General features: G+C 32.1%; 1 protein-coding gene across 6 annotated transcripts in view; it reads right to left on the reverse strand.

Annotated features, from left to right (window-relative positions):
• Positions 1 to 2,658: 2,658 nt before the first annotated feature.
• The window catches only part of LOC121262410, a 168,335-nt gene continuing 153,391 nt past the window's right edge, over positions 2,659 to 17,602 (reverse strand). For all 6 annotated transcript variants that reach the window (XM_041164887.1, XM_041164886.1, XM_041164885.1 and 3 more), the window contains 3 exons: positions 4,326 to 4,389; positions 3,229 to 3,639; positions 2,659 to 3,099 (listed from right to left, as the gene is read on the reverse strand). In XM_041164887.1, coding sequence (XP_041020821.1) covers positions 2,674 to 3,099; positions 3,229 to 3,639; positions 4,326 to 4,389 — 901 coding nt within the window. In that variant the 3' untranslated portion in view covers positions 2,659 to 2,673. The remainder of the gene's footprint in view (positions 3,100 to 3,228; positions 3,640 to 4,325; positions 4,390 to 17,602) is intronic.

Raw genomic sequence — 17,602 nt, forward strand, 5'->3', positions numbered from 1 at the left:
GAATATATATATATTTATATATATAATTGGTTGATTGCAGATTGCAGTTACGGATTATTACATTCAAATATTAAAATTCATGGTTTTATAAGATGGGAATAGACTTAACCCTTTCTCAGAATAACCATTGAGCTGTGTCATAGTGATTTGACTCCCGAAGCCAATGTGTGACAATATTAAAATCATGCTAATTCCAACAGCTTCGGTGTACTCAAGACTCCGTGACAGAACGTCTTCGTCCTAGTTTGGATTAGAAACTTATCTCAACTTTATCATTATAAATTTTTTAAATTTTTACATAAAATATAATAAATAAATCAACATTTTTAAATTTCAAAAAAATAATAATATTAAAAAATAATATTATAACAATATTTTATTATACTATTCACAAAATATCTCAACTCATCTTTGAATCCAAACAGGTCCGTAGTCTCACAATTACATTCTCCAAAGATGGGGAACTCGAAGGAATAAGCTCCAGAGCATAGGAAGGTGTTTTCTTTCCACAAATGTGCAACTGTAAGCATAGATAGATGCTTCAGCACTAGCTGCCTTCGTGTGACTATCATAGCTTGTTTTTCTCGATCAAGAAGTTTGTAAGCTGGGAATATTTTCTCCCAGCCACAATTAGATACTTCAAACTTCAACAAATTTGGCAGTCTTGTAAGAAATGTCGCAGCAAGACCTGAAAAGTGGCCATTCATCAAGTTCCATTTCAGTTAGCGTAGGGAACACAAAATGTCCGGTTGCTCCGTCTTTTTTCGTGACTCTTTCTTCCGTCCCTGACCATTAGGGATGTACAAGAACTGACCAAACCTGTCGCAACCGACTAGAACAGGCCGAAACAAGTGAAGAACAGGCTGGCGTGCAACAATTATTTGCTCAAACCGAAGTTGGCCGGTTTGGTCCCAGTTTGAACCACTGTCAAACTGCCGAACCGGCCGATGGTATATTGGTTTAAGTGGAATGGCGTCGTTTATGCTTGTAGTTGTGTTTTGAACACAACTGAAACGATGCTGCGTCATTTTAGCCTTAACGTATAAAAAAAATAAGTGGAATGACGCTGTTCGATTTAAAACCAAACGGCGTCGTTTCGATATTATATCGTCTTCTACCTCCCTTCTACTTCCCCGATTGATTTTAAGTTTCTCTCATCCTCTCTCTCTCCTTTGCAACTCTCTCTCTCTCTACTCTCTCAGACCACCATTGCTGTTAGCTCAAACCGAGAATCGACCGTGAGCTGCCAGAGAACCGATCGTGAACTGCCAGAGAACTGCCAGAGTAGATACGACTGGTTTTTCTCCTCTCCATCGACCGGTTATGGTCGGTTGCTCCTCCATATTGACTCTCGTCGATCGGTTTCAGTCTTGCCCAAAAACCACACCGAAGGCTTCGATGTTGACCCCTACTGACCAGGAAGCTATTAAGGAACATGGCTCTTTACCATTTTGCCCCTCTTGCTTTTTAAATGGAGTAATGATATTCACCATCCCATAATGTGTCATTAGATGATTGAAAGTTATTTATTATATTTTATTTGTGAATCTATCATTTAATGTCACCTTGAAAAGTAATAGAAATAAGAGTGCAAGAAAGGTGTTTGCAAAAATGCTTCAGAGTTGGATTCATTTCACGAATACATTTGAAAGGCTACAGATTTCTTGAATACAATAGTCTAATGACACTTTATATTTATAGACAATTCTCAACCAATATTACACACTCATGATTGACACCTCAGCACTGTACGAGCCTTCTAGAATCATCTGCAATATTCCTTTGTGCAGAGTTTGTTAGTGCATCTGCTGCCTTGGAGTCGTGTTTGTTAGAATCCTGCTCTGAGGTGGAATTCGCTGGAGCAGATTGATGGTGAGCCTTAATACTCCTCGCGATTTGGCGTGTAAACATCTTCTTATCATTCCATAATATGTAATTTTTCATTAAATCACTTCTAAGCCGATAAGATTCCATGGCATGCAAACACCTTGCATAACAAGAACCCCACAATTTTTGAATAGTGACATTCCGGCTCATAATTTCCAATTTATCCATCACCAAGCTCGGGAATAAGAGCTATAAAATTCGTCAGAAGATGAGTGGTTAACACATACCCCATCCCACACTATAACAGATATATTTTAACTTGAGAGCTCTCGGCTTCTTTTAAATTAATAAAAAAAATTATGTTATATATATATATATAGTTTTTGTTTTACTTTTAAATAAAAAGAAAACTAAACAATTCAAATAAGGACTTTTATTCGTTTGTTCAAAATAAATACATTTCATCATGTATTTGTAAAAGTGACTTTCAGTTTGGGCCTTTAAGTTGGCTTTTATTATGTCATGATAATATTATAAAAATAAGAAAAGAAGTGTTAAAGCCGTAAAGAAATTCTATAAAAGAAAACTGATAAATTGATGTGATTTTATATAATACGTTAGATATATTTTATACTAAAAATAGTTTTGGTATATTCTTCTTTAAAAAAAATACATATATTTTTATGAACCTCATACTCAGAGTAACGAAATTTGAGTATTTTTCTATTAATGATTAGTATTATAATTAAATTTATAATTTAGAAAGATTAGTTAACAAAATTTTATAATATTGGAATGTAAAATTTTCATTCACTTTCATGAAAATGATGTCAGCCTCTACGTCTTCTACCTAAATGTGAAAATCTTAATAGAGCTAAATAATTTATAGCGTCTTACCTTAACTTTCTTGCATTCAAGATTCCGCTTCTCTTTTAGCATCGACCATTTTGAATCATGCACTCCCTCGAGTCTCTCTAAATTTTCAAGACATAGAGAAGTTACTTGAGGGAACACCAACGTCATTTCTGCTGCTTCTCCTTCTTCAGCCGCAACAATTTCCTCCACCCCACAGTCATAAATCTTAATTTTCTCCAATTGCTCGAGATATCTAACAATCGAGGCTGGAAACAAACTTTTCAGACTCACACATTTCCCAACAATTATTACTTGTAGATTTTGAAAGCTGGGAATTGTTTGAGAGTCTTTACTCCATACATGCTTTATTTTGGGTAGACCATACAGATCCAAAAGTTTCAAACTTGGGAAGCCAACCTACAAGATTAAATCCCTTGTTTCAATTAAAGACAGGACAGAGCAGAGCAAAGAAAATTGGTTTGTGGAGATGCAGTTCTATTGCTGAAAATTCTGAGAGAGAGAGAGAGAGGTTGATTGGATTATTACCTCTTCAACCACGAAAAGAGTGCCTCCCTGCTCGTGCAATTCTTTGGACGATGACAATTCCAAAGTATGCACCCCTTGAAAAAACCACTTGAGTTTTGGTAACCCATAAAGTCCTAGACAAATTAGGTTGGGGAATGAAAGTCTCGTTGTTGGATCTGTCCCGTCTTCTCTCTCGACAATTTCCTCTAATACCCCACAACCTGTTATTATGAGAGACTGCAATTCCTGGAGACTTGCAGCAACCGAGGCTGTTGGAAACAAACTTTTCAAACTCTCACACAATGAAACATCAATATGAAGTAGTTTTGGAAAGTTGTACATATCGCGTTGATGGGAGTCCTTGATATTCCATATAATTTCCAACTTTTCCATTTTAGAAATTTTCAATATCTCCAAGCTCGAGACTGGCCTCTGTTAAATTCATCACAACACTGAGTTTCATTTAAGATATCACAAAATACATGAACACAGATAATATATTTTACCGTCTCCATTACTAGTAGTTAAAATAATTAAATTAAAGAGACGGAACTTGAATTCTATCATAATCGTAACTCTCTATTCTTAGATTTTGAACTGAAACTTTTTTTCCTGGTTTCATTACTCAACAAGCAAACTGGACCTCTTCCTTTTTTAATTTGTTTTTTCTTGCTTCTTTCTTGGCTTTTGAATCTCTAGTGTAAAAATTCTATTTGTATTTTGAATTGGATTTACGGTAGGCGAAGAGGGCTTAAAATAAAGAAATAACAAAACAAATGTAAAACTATTATTTTTTTAATTTAGCTAAACTTATAGATAATCTAATGTGACTGGCTAAAATAATAAAAAAATATGTAAAAACTTTAAATAATGAAAACCATGATATCTAGAATATGGAGAACTGAGTATTTTTTTAGTAATTATCATATTATGATTAAGTATACCATTTAAAGAGATTAATTAACTAAATTCATCAACTTAATTAAAGACATATCAAAATGATTTTATACTTTTGGGATGTAAAATTTTCATTCACTTTCATGAAAATGATGTCAGTTCTACGTCTTCTACCTAAATGTGAAAATCTTAATAGAGCTAAATAATTTATAATCTCTTACCTTATCCACCCAGAAAAGGGGTTGTTTAATTGACATCTGAGAATACTGCCTCTCTTCAACTGTTCCTAAAGCAAATAGTACCTCAACTTTCTCGCATTCTTCAATCGACATCTTTTTTAGCATCGGCCAATTTGAAATATGCAGTCCCTTGTAAAAACACTCAAGTCTCGGTAAATTTTCAAGAACCAAAGAAGTTACCTGAGGGAACTCGAACACCAACATCCTTCCCACTGTTTCTCCTCCTTCAGCCTCAATAATTTCCTCCAGTACCCCACAATCACTAATTCTAATTTGCTTCAATTGCTTAAGACAAGTACCGATCGAGGCTAGAAACAAACTATTAAGACTCGCACATTTTGAAACATGAATTCTTTGTAGATTCTGAAACCTGAGAATTGTTTGGGGGTCTTTACTACATAGACGCTTTATTTTGGGTAGATTCCATAGAAGCAAATTTGTCAATTTAGGAAAGGGAACCTGCAGGATTAAGTCATTACAAATTTCAATTAAAAAAAAAAAATTGTTGAACCCATCGTCGAGATCCAAGTCTCAACCACTTTAACTTTTTCCTTAACAAATCCACAAGAGAGGGAATCTATAGACATAAATTTACATAGAAGTTTCGTATGGGAAATGATACTTCCACATACAAAATGTACTGATAAAGTGTACAGAATCCAGATTGGTGCCTTTTTTTTAAATAATAATAATAATTTGTACGTTTATTATTTAATATGTTTTTTAAAAATTATTCACAAAAATATTTTAATAAAAAAATATACATACAGATACCCTTTCAAGTCCCTATTCTCTTTTGTGGTAGCGTCATCCCATGTGGCAAAATAAAAAGACTTCGCAAGTATTGTATAATTATTTTAAAAAAATGAATAAATAAGTTATTTATATAAAAAATAATAATTTTTTAATAGAAAAATAATATTTATAATCTTAGAATACCTAGAAGTCGCGTACTATTTTTTAAAAAATAAATAAATATAAAATATATATGAAAAAATTAATTTTTTAATAATAAATTTTATTTTTTTTAAAAGAAATATAGATCATTTCTTCAATCCATAATTATATATAATATTATTCTTTTTAATAATAAATCTTACCATTTAAAAAAAAAATAACTATATAATACTTATATAATACAAGATTATATTATCATTTCTCTGACATAAATGAATTGTGAATGACCAGTTCCATCGTTGTAAATTTTGAGAGAGAGAGAGAGATGGTTGATTGGACTGTTACCTCATTAACCCCGAAAAGTGTGCCTCCCTGCTCATGTAATTCCTTAGATGACGACGATTCCAAAGTATGCACCCCTTGGAAAAACCACTTGAGTTTTGGCAACCCATCAAGGCTTAGCGAAGTTAGGCTAGTGAATAAAATCCTCGTTGTTGGATCCGTCCCGTCTTCTCTCTGGACAATTTCCTCCAGTACCCCACAATCTCTTATCTTGAGAGACTTTAATTGTGTTAGACTTGTAGCCACTGTGGCTGCTGGAAACAAACTTTTCAAATTCTCACATCTGGCAACATGTAAATTAAATAGATCTGGAAACCTGAAGATCTCTTTACTCCAAACATGCTTTATTTTGGGCAGACCTGCCAGCTGCAGGGTTTTCAAACTAGGAAAGGAAAGCTGCAGGATTAAGTCTATCATGTTAGTTAAAAAATCAAGATTTCAGTGCTTTGAATTTGAAAGTAGGCAAAATTAAACAGGGGAACAAGTGTATTATTAGCTATAATTTTTTTTTTATTGGACCAATTGTTGAGAATTAAGTCCCAACTAATTTCGAGGATGCACATATCCTTGACAAAGCTTTTTATGTGTATTTCATCTTATTTTTGTTTTCAAATTTAACTTTTATGCCCCAAGACTAAGGCTTCGTTTGGTTACCAAACTCACCTCAACTCATCTCAACTCATCATTACAACTTTTTCAAATCCCAATACAAAATATAATAAACAATTCAACTTTTTCAAATTTTAAAATAATAATAATATTAAAAAATAATATTCTAATAATATTTTATCATCACAACTCAACTCAACTCAACTCACTTCAACATCCACACACACCCTAAGTTGGCGTCTTCCGCCACAACCTAACAAAGGCGCATGCAATTATACTTTGGGCACAGGGAATGCCAACTAAATCATGTTTATGCTTATGGTGTGCTTGACACATGATTTACATGGACTTATGTAAATGTACCTGATGATGTAGAAGCGGCACCTGAAGATCATGGTCGTTGCCTTCCGAATTGGTTTCTCTTGTGCTTAAGAAGCTCATGAGCTTTGGAAGATCCATTAGCTCCAAGGTTTGCAGTCGACAGAACACCTCTTCTATTCCGTCTTCTTCTTCTTTCACGAATATTGCTCCCACGTTATTGCATCTTCTTATCTTCAATTCTTCAAGTAGTGAAAGGCCTCTGGCTATCGATGATGAGAAGATAAATCTTAATTTCTCACAGTTATGCACGATTAAAACTTTCAAGTTTTTTAAGGATGTCCTCAACTCAGGGAGATGCCAACTACGTAAGATATGGAGACGCTTCAGTTGTTGAAAATCTTCTCTATCTAATTCATGCAAGACACTATTAGTACTGTTCGACTCGTCTAGATAAAGATATTCTATCCTCTTTAGTAGCATTTTGATCCCAAAGTCCAATTGGGAGCTGCTCATATTCAGTTTGAAATGCAACGATCTTGAGAAGCCGGCCTCCTCCCCACGATACCAGAAATATAGACCCCTCATATGTCCAATGCAAATCTTGTATCTCTCAAGCTCTTTAGAAAACAAATCTTTCGGTAGATTGTTGGCATCTTTAATATCTATCTCTAAGGTGATCAAGTGTGACAATTTTTTTAGCTCTACAAGGCTAGCATTTTTTCCTTCATTATTGGGTCCTTCAACCTCCCATTTGACTTTGATGTTTCGCATATACAATTCTTCTAACTTGACCAAGCTTGACAAGACATTAGGAGGAATCACTTTAAGTTTGGAACAATCGGTCAAATCCAATAACCGCAAACCAGTCAATGACCTTATTTCTCCTGGCAAGTTTGAAATGTCAGAACGAGCAAGACTAAGAATTACTAAAGTCTTGAGTTCTCCAATCCAATGAATATCTCCCAACTTACATCCATCAAGACACAATGTTTGTAGGTTTGTAAGTGGCAAAAGTGATGAAAGTTGTATATTTCTCAAACTCAGAACTTCGAGCTTGTCCATCCCTTGGAAGGAACTGCTTCGGGTTTTCAAATATCGAGATTCACACTGGACATTAAAGTATCTTAATTTAGGACATTCTATTTCATTGAGATATTTATCATGGATATGATCTCCACCATGAATAGAGAGCGCCTCGCATCTTTTTAGTGAATCGACATCTGGCCATGCTTTTTGCCCACCATCGCCTCTCATGACAAACATATTATAATCATTTTTTGCAATTATTGTAGCGACATGACGGACAAGATCATGCATGTAAAATTCCTCGGAGCTATGTGGACTTTGTAGTAGCAAACAAGCATCTTGGAGATCTTTAACTGAAGTTTCTAGTCTATTTCTTGCTTCATCCAATGTATCAATGCCATGGAATAAACACAGACCGAAACCATATCTCAACAAGCCCTGATAGGAAATGTAGTACGCTTCTCGAGCACAAAGCAAAAATAGGGATTGGAGCTCTTTACCAACAAGATGTGTATAGCTCAGCTCTATACAAGTATATACAGGTAACCATATTTTTGTGTCATGTTCTGGATTGGCTCTTGTTAGTTGCACCAGGGCATCCTTCCAGGCTCCCGAATTCTGATTCTTTAATGCCCTAGAAACTGTTACAAGTGCAATAGGAAGACCTCGACACGCATTAGCTACCTCAATTGCTGTGTTTCGCAAGTCAAGATCACCTTTGACAGAATCACCCGCCATCTTTTCAAATAAGATCCATGCTTCTTCTTCTCCTAAAGTGTCGAGTTTAAAGCTGTTCTCTTCGTTGACCATCTCAGAAGCTAGTACATGTCGATCTCTGGATGTGAGTAGTACTTTGCATCTTTCGGAAGGAATAATTCCTATTTGCTCCAAATCAAGTCGCTTCCATATATCATCCAAGATAACAAGTATCTTCTTCTCCTTGTCTTTTTCTAACCTCGCCCGTAGATGGCCTGCTCTTACCATTTCAGTTTTACAATTAGGATCAAGCTTTAGATCTAGCATGTTTGCAATTTCTTCTTGAATTTGACTTAGGTTTGGGCTTTCCGTCACATTTGCCAGAGCCACCTCATCGAATAAGCTTTCTTCCTTGGCTTTCCTGAAAATTTCTTTCATCAGTGTACTCTTTCCAACTCCAGGCGACCCCCACACGCCGATCTTGTTAATATTAGCATCTCCCAATGCCTCCATAATTCTCTTCGTAATTGATATCCTCGAATCCAAGGTCATGTAATCCACGTTTCTTGGAGTCACCCTATCTTGCACAGCAGGACGATGGGAAACACCGCCGACGAAGTTTCCTTCTTCAAGAAGTTTTGCAATATTACCCACCATCTCCTTTGCTTCCCGGCTCATCTGATGTCGTTGCTTCAAGTTCAGGCATGACACATTAGAGTTCCTCGATTCCGCTTCTTCTTCACCTCCACCAAGTTTCTTGATAATATCGTCCACCTTTTTCAACCACATTTCTACATTATCTTTTATTTCATCGCCGTTATCTGAAGCAGTTTTAACCTTGCGTTCAACCTCTTTCTGAGCATCCCGCAGCGTCATTTCCTGATTCTTCAGATACTCCATGTTGCTCTTGTAGTGACATGAATAACATAGCCACCGTCCAACTGGTTGAACAGTGTACTCTGCGATTTTCGCTAAAATTGCAAGAACGATCTCCTCCATTCTTGTTTGCCACAGTCCGTCACCAGCTTCCTGTTAATTTTTTTTTTTTTTAGGGAATTTGTTTTTATAAAATTTTTAAACTCAAACAAACTGATGAAAACCAGGAAAAATATAGAAGTTGAAATTGCGATGGCAAAAAAGCACGGGGAAAAACAAAGAAATAAGTTCGAGTACCTCTCCTTAGGACATTGATAGACCGGAGGTTGGAGAAAAGAGTCAATAGGATGAAGTTGGAAACCAAATTAAGCAAAGAGAAATGAAAACTAGGCGGGCGGGGTTTTGAGACCAGACCAGAAACAGAGTTGGGAGTGGTATAATGCAATAAAGACGGATCAGTACTAAAATGAATCACGGAAATAGATCGACAACCCAAGAACACATTGAGAAAGCTTTTCACCAAAAACCAGAAAAAAAAAAAGAAAAAGAAAAAGAAAAGAAATGGCAATTATCAATATGCCAAAAGGCAGGAACAGAGAAAGGATGATCAACCACTCTCGGTTACTCTTTCACAACTTTCTTCGTTAGGCCCTGATCCAGTCAAGCTCTGTGCTGAAAGTTCAATTTTTTTTTTTTAACATAATTACAAGTGTGAAAATGCAAATATTATGGAAGAAATATGACACAGATATTTGTTTTTGGGGGTCAGAGTCTGAAGAACTAGATCATCACATATGGTATCTAAACTAACTATTGAACTGTGCTAAATCTTTAAAGCAAACGATACGGAAAAAACAAATATCATATATATGAAAGAATTTAATTAAACATGATGACTCATAAATTCATACTTTTGATCTGGAAAATCATGATCGTACCTCACTTTAATTTTTTCCTCCTCGATGATCCGCAGAAACAGAGTTGGGAGTGGTATACTCCAATAAAGACGGATCAGTACTAAAATAAATCATGGAAGTAGAACGACAACCCAAGAACGCATTGAGAAAGCTTTTCACCAAAAACCAGAAAAAAGAAAAAGAAAAGAAAAGAAATGGCAATTATCAATATGCCAAAAGGCAGGAACAGAGAAAGGATGATCAACCACTCTCGGTTACTCTTTCACAAATGCGTCATTTTCTTCGTTAAGCCCTGATCCAGTCAAGCTCTGTACTAAAAGTTTAATTTTTTTTTTAACATAATTACAAGTGTGAAAATGCAAATATTATGGAAGAAATATGACACAGATATTTGTTTTTGAGGGTCAGAGTCTGAAGAACTAGATCATCACATATGGTATCTAAACTAATTAATGAACTGTGCTAAATCTTTAAAGCAAACGATGCAGAGAAAACAAATATCATATATATGAAAGAATTTAATTAAACATGATGACTCATAAATTCATATTTTTGATCTAGAAAATCATGATCGTACCTCACTTTAATTTTTTCCTCGTCGATGATCCGCAGAAACAGAGTTGGGAGTGGTATACTGCAATAAAGAACGATCAGTACTAAAATGAATCACGGAAGTAGAACGACAACTCAAGAACGGATTGAGAAAGCTTTTCACCAAAAACCAGAAAAAAGAAAAAGAAAAGAAAAGAAATGGCAATTATCAATATGCCAAAAGGCAGGAACAGAGAAAGGATGATCAACCAATCTCGGTTACTCTTTCACAAATGTGTCATTTTCTTCGTTAAGCCCTGATCCAGTCAAGCTCTGTGCTAAAAGTTTAATTTTTTTTTTAACATAATTACAAGTGTGAAAATGCAAATATTATGGAAGAAATATGACACAGATATTTGTTTTTGGGGGTCAGAGTCTGAAGAACTAGATCATCACATATGGTATCTAAACTAATTAATGAACTGTGCTAAATCTTTAAAGCAAACGATGCAGAGAAAACAAATATCATATATATGAAAGAATTTAATTAAACATGATGACTCATAAATTCATACTTTTGATCTGGAAAATCATGATCGTACCTCACTTTAATTTTTTCCTCCTCGATGATCCGCAGAAACAGAGTTGGGAGTGGTATACTGCAATAAAGAACGATCAGTACTAAAATGAATCACGGAAGTAGAACGACAACTCAAGAACGGATTGAGAAAGCTTTTCACCAAAAACCAGAAAAAAGAAAAAGAAAAGAAAAGAAATGGCAATTATCAATATGCCAAAAGGCAGGAACAGAGAAAGGATGATCAACCACTCTCGGTTACTCTTTCACAAATGCGTCATTTTCTTCGTTAAGCCCTGATCCAGTCAAGCTCTGTGCTAAAAGTTTAATTTTTTTTTTTAACATAATTACAAGTGTGAAAATGCAAATATTATGGAAGAAATATGACACAGATATTTGTTTTTGGGGGTCAGAGTCTGAAGAACTAGATCATCACATATGGTATCTAAACTAATTAATGAACTGTGCTAAATCTTTAAAGCAAACGATGCAGAGAAAACAAATATCATATATATGAAAGAATTTAATTAAACATGATGACTCATAAATTCATACTTTTGATCTGGAAAATCATGATCGTACCTCACTTTAATTTTTTCCTCCTCGATGATCCGCAGAAACAGAGTTGGGAGTGGTATACTGCAATAAAGAACGATCAGTACTAAAATGAATCACGGAAGTAGAACGACAACTCAAGAACGGATTGAGAAAGCTTTTCACCAAAAACCAGAAAAAAGAAAAAGAAAAGAAAAGAAATGGCAATTATCAATGTGCCAAAAGGCAGGAACAGAGAAAGGATGATCAACCACTCTCGGTTACTCTTTCACAAATGCGTCATTTTCTTCGTTAAGCCCTGATCCAGTCAAGCTCTGTGCTAAAAGTTTAATTTTTTTTTTAACATAATTACAAGTGTGAAAATGCAAATATTATGGAAGAAATATGACACAGATATTTGTTTTTGGGGGTCAGAGTCTGAAGAACTAGATCATCACATATGGTATCTAAACTAATTAATGAACTGTGCTAAATCTTTAAAGCAAACGATGCAGAGGAAACAAATATCATATATATGAAAGAATTTAATTAAACATGATGACTCATAAATTCATACTTTTGATCTGGAAAATCATGATCGTACCTCACTTTAATTTTTTCCTCCTCGATGATCCGCAGAAACAGAGTTGGGAGTGGTATACTGCAATAAAGAACGATCAGTACTAAAATGAATCACGGAAGTAGAACGACAACTCAAGAACGGATTGAGAAAGCTTTTCACCAAAAACCAGAAAAAAGAAAAAGAAAAGAAAAGAAATGGCAATTATCAATATGCCAAAAGGCGGGAACAGAGAAAGGATGATCAACCACTCTCGGTTACTCTTTCACAAATGCGTCATTTTCTTCGTTAAGCCCTGATCCAGTCAAGCTCTGTGCTGAAAGTTCAATTTTTTTTTTTTAACATAATTACAAGTGTGAAAATGCAAATATTATGGAAGAAATATGACACAGATATTTGTTTTTGGGGGTCAGAGTCTGAAGAACTAGATCATCACATATGGTATCTAAACTAATTAATGAACTGTGCTAAATCATTAAAGCAAACGATGCAGAGAAAACAAATATCATATATATGAAAGAATTTAATTAAACATGATGACTCATAAATTCATACTTTTGATCTGAAAAATCGTGATCGTACCTCACTTTAATTTCTTCCTCCTCGATGATCCGCATCAAAAGTGCAAACCAAGAGCAAAGATGCCAAGATGGTCCACGGAATCAATTAATTAGATGAAAACCAAGATCGACCGGCATTTAGCAGTGAAACATGATTAATAATGTTCGGCGAAGTTGGACATATGACTGACTCTTTATAGTGGGAAGAGTACTGAATATATATAATGCAGGAAAAAACAAGCACTTACAACCAATAAAGTAAAAACAAAAAAGTATGACACTTAAAAATGACTAAGAGAGTAAGAGTCTTTGTTTACGATATGAGTTTCATATCATCCTATCTCAATATTTTCATTATTTTCTTCTCAAATATTATATAAAATAGATACATTTTAATTTAATTATTATAATTTTCTCAAACTTATAATAAAATATAAAAATAATTTAATTTTTTTAAATCTCAAAACAAAACTAATATTATAATAATATTTTAACTTTATAATAAATTTTATTTAACTTTTTCTATATTATTTCTTAAAATACCATAATATGTCATAACTCAAATCATTTTAATGCCATTCAAGAACTATTACATGACTATCTACAAATTTTTAATCTCTATCTAATTTCTCAAAGATTTCCTAATTGTAAATTCAGTTATTTGAATTTATGATTAAAATTTTTAAATTTTGCAATTAGCACTTTCCCTCAACCTGACACGTGTATTCTAGGTGACACATCAGCATTTTAAAAAAAATAAATAAATGATTTTAAAATGTGGTTGTCGTCGTGTCCGTTGTGTGCCGTTATTGTCTTATTGACAAAATTAGCAACTTCTTGGGACAAAATGGGATTTATGAAATTTAGGTAAAATAATCTTCTTTCTTTATAATAATCAATTTTGAGAAACACCGTACTTTTCATTTTCTATTATCTTCCTACTGATCTATTTAAATATTCTTTTATTTTAATTAAGTTTACTGTTCGTCCAGCCTGTTTGAAAATCTTGTTTTAAACCCGCCCCACTATAACCAAACATGCTATTGGATATTTCCTGCCGATTGAGTTGAAGAACTTTTCTTCCAAACAAATGAAAAGATTTTGAATGTCTAAAAAACACATGTTTTAAAATAGATACTTTTTAATCTTAAATATTTCACATTTTAATTTAACCGTCATCTAATTATTACAACAAACTCAGACTTCTAAAAAAATATAAAAATAATTTAATTTTTTAAAATTTCAAACTAAAGATAATAATAATAATAATTTAATTTTATGATATTTTTTATTTAACTTTTTCGATATTATTTCTCAAAATACCAGAATATATCATAACTCAAATCATTTTAATACAATTCACAAACTATTTCACAATCTCTATCTAATTTCGCAATTAGAACTTTTTGTCAACCTGACGTGCGTATTCTAGGTGACACGTCAGCATTTTTTAAAAAAATAAATAAATGATTTTAAAATGTGGTTGTCACACGTCAGCAATTAGAACTTTAATTTTAGCAGCTGCATAAGTAAAATGTATATTACGAACACAACCGATGAATAATTCAGATGCAACATCTAAACATAATAATGCGAAGTTGGACATATGACTGAGTCTTTATGGTGATTGGTGGGAATAGTACTGAATATATATAAATAATAACTAAGAGAGATGGGAAAAATTAGAAGCAAGTACGTACCTCTGATCTTTTGCTGCTCTGAAATATGAAGACCGCAAAACAATGACGCTCATTGATGGAATCGATTTTGAAACGCCAAGCTGGGTCAGTGTTCGCAAGTCCAACTTTTGGAGCAGCGCATAATAGGGTAAAATGGCTATAGCAGCCAACTTGAACAGTGAATCAGATTATCAGGGAGAGAAACGAGCAGATCACGACCAACAAAAACTAAAGAGCCAGTAAAAAATATATAAATAAAAAATGAAATCACTATAATATATAAATAAAAAATAAAATTACTATTATATATAAATAAAAAAATAAAATCACTATAATATATAAATAAAAAAATAAAATCACTATAATATATAAATAAAAAATAAAATTACTATAATATTTATCACTATTATATATAAATAAAAAAATAAAATTACTATAATATTTATTACTATTATATATAAATAAAAAATAAAATCATTATAATATATAAATAAAAAATAATATTACTATAATATTTATCACTATTATATATATGAAAATAAAATCATTATAATATTTATCACTATTATATATAAATTAAAAATAAAATCATTATAATATTTATCATTATTATATATAAAAATAAAATAAAATCACTACAATATTTATTAATATTAAAAAATCATTATAATAAAATCACTATAATATTTATGGAACCCACACCTTTTTCAACTACCTATCCAAAAGTCAACAACTCAACATACTTTATACATCAAAACAACTTAAAATACTCTCAATGGGACCCACAAATTTACTCAAATCTCTACTCATAACTATTCACAAACATTCTTAACGTTTCTCAAATATTTTCACTACCCAAACGTACCCTCAGAGTCTTTGTTTACTATATGAGTTTTATATCATCCTATTTCATTATATCTTATTATTTGCTTCTCAAATATTATATAAAATAGACATTTTTTAATTTTAAATATTTAACATTTTAATTTAATCATTATCTAATTATTAAAATTTTTTCAAATTTTTATTTTTTTAAATCTCAAAATAAAAATAATTTTAAAAAAATAATATTTTAACTTTATAATATTTTTTATTTAAATTTTTTTATACCATTTCTCAAAATACTATAATAGATCACAACTCAAACTATTTTAATATCATTCACAAACTATTTCACGAATTTTTAACCTCTATCTAATTTCTCAAAGATTTCTTAATTCTCAATTCAGTCATTTGAATTTATGCTCGAAATTTTTAAATTTGGCAATTAATTAGTACTTTCTGTCAACTTGACACGTGTATTCTAGGTGGCATGTCAGCATTTTAAAAAAATAAATAAATAAATTTAAAATGTGGTTGTCGCCGTATCCGTTGCGTGGCATCTTGACAAATACCAAACGATATGCGAAAGAATCACCAATTACCATCTTTTTGGGACAAAACTGGCATCGCCAAAACAATCCCCAAATTAAATATTCTTTTATTTTAATTAAGCTTACTGTTCATCCTACGTTATTTGAAAATTTTATTTTAAACCTGGCCTATTATAACAAGAGAAATTTTATTTACAGTTCTAATTAGATTGTGGGTATAATCTCATTGATGAATATAGATAAAAATTAAAAATTACCAGTGGAACATGATCGATTACCCACTTCCCAGCTACCTTCTCTTTTCCTAATCCAGCAACATTGTAATAAAAAATTAACAAAAAAAAAAAAAAGAGAAAAAGCTTCCTAGTGGGCTTAGTCCTGCTCGTGAGTTAAGAGATGGATGCCAATTGATTTGAGTTAATTGGGATGAAATGAAATGAAATGAATTGTTTAATTTTTTTAAAATAAATTTGAATATATTTAAATATTAAGATAAATTTATATAATTTATGTAAAATTGGTCAATAGTATGATTTCAACTAAGCTTTATATATTCCGTTTACGTTATCCGATTCATTAACTGTCATGAATATAAGAGTATTTTAATGTATTTTTAAGTATTTTATTTTTAAATATCATTTAAATATAAAATATTTTTTATTTTGTAAAATTATAAGACTGTGTATTGCTCACGTGTATATACATATATATATATATATATATATATATAAATAATGACTAAGAAAAAACAAGCACTTACAACCAATAAAGAAAAAACAAAAAAGTATGACATTTTAAAAATGACTAAGAGAGTTAGAGTCTTTGTTTACCGTATGAGTTTCATATCATCCTATCTCGTTATATGTTTTATTTCTTTCTCAAATACTATATAAAATAGATACTTTTTAATTTAATCATTATCTAATTATTATAATTTTCTCAAATTTCTAAAGAAACATAAAAATAATATTATAATAATAATTTAACTCTATATTATTTTTTATTTAACTTTTTTTATATCATTTCTCAAAATACCATAATATATCATAACTCAAACTACAAACTATTTTAATATCATTCACAAACTATTTCATGACTTGTCATAAATTTTTAATCTCTATCTAATTTCTCAAAGATTCCCTAATTATAAATTCAGTCATTTGAATTTATGCTAGAAATTTTTAAATTTGACAATTAGTACTTTTCATCTACCAGAGACGCCTATTCTAGGTTGCACGTCAGTATTTAAGAAAAAATAAATCAATTAATGGTGGTCACAAGGGTGTGTAATCGATCTAGTTTGATTCGGTTTTAAACAAAATTTAAGACCGAACTTGTTTGTGCCGATTTTACATTTTTCAAAACTAATTACGCACTAGTTACTTTTCTAAACTGGTATCTCCGATTTTTATAGTTTCCAGTCCAGTTTTCCAATTTTTTTAAATGTTAGTTTGTCATTAAAAATCTATTAATAAAAAAAAGTGCTTTAAAAAATCTGTAGTTGAGAATAGAAAGGAGATTTCAATCATGTAAGAGATCTAAAGTACTGAACTGGACACAAGACTCTTTGCATTTCACTGATAATTGTATTTTCACTACCCAAACTCAGAAACAAAAAATGCTAGCATTTTCAATAGGAAAAGTCTACCCTGCCGCCCCACTTGTACCTCTCGGTGTGATCGCTAGGTGTTTTTTTTTATTTAATGATGAAGGAAGTGATTTTAAGTGTATTAGTGTGTTT

This window comes from Juglans microcarpa x Juglans regia, chromosome 4S (genome assembly GCF_004785595.1).
Source record: "Juglans microcarpa x Juglans regia isolate MS1-56 chromosome 4S, Jm3101_v1.0, whole genome shotgun sequence".
In the NCBI taxonomy this organism is placed as follows: domain Eukaryota; kingdom Viridiplantae; phylum Streptophyta; class Magnoliopsida; order Fagales; family Juglandaceae; genus Juglans; species Juglans microcarpa x Juglans regia.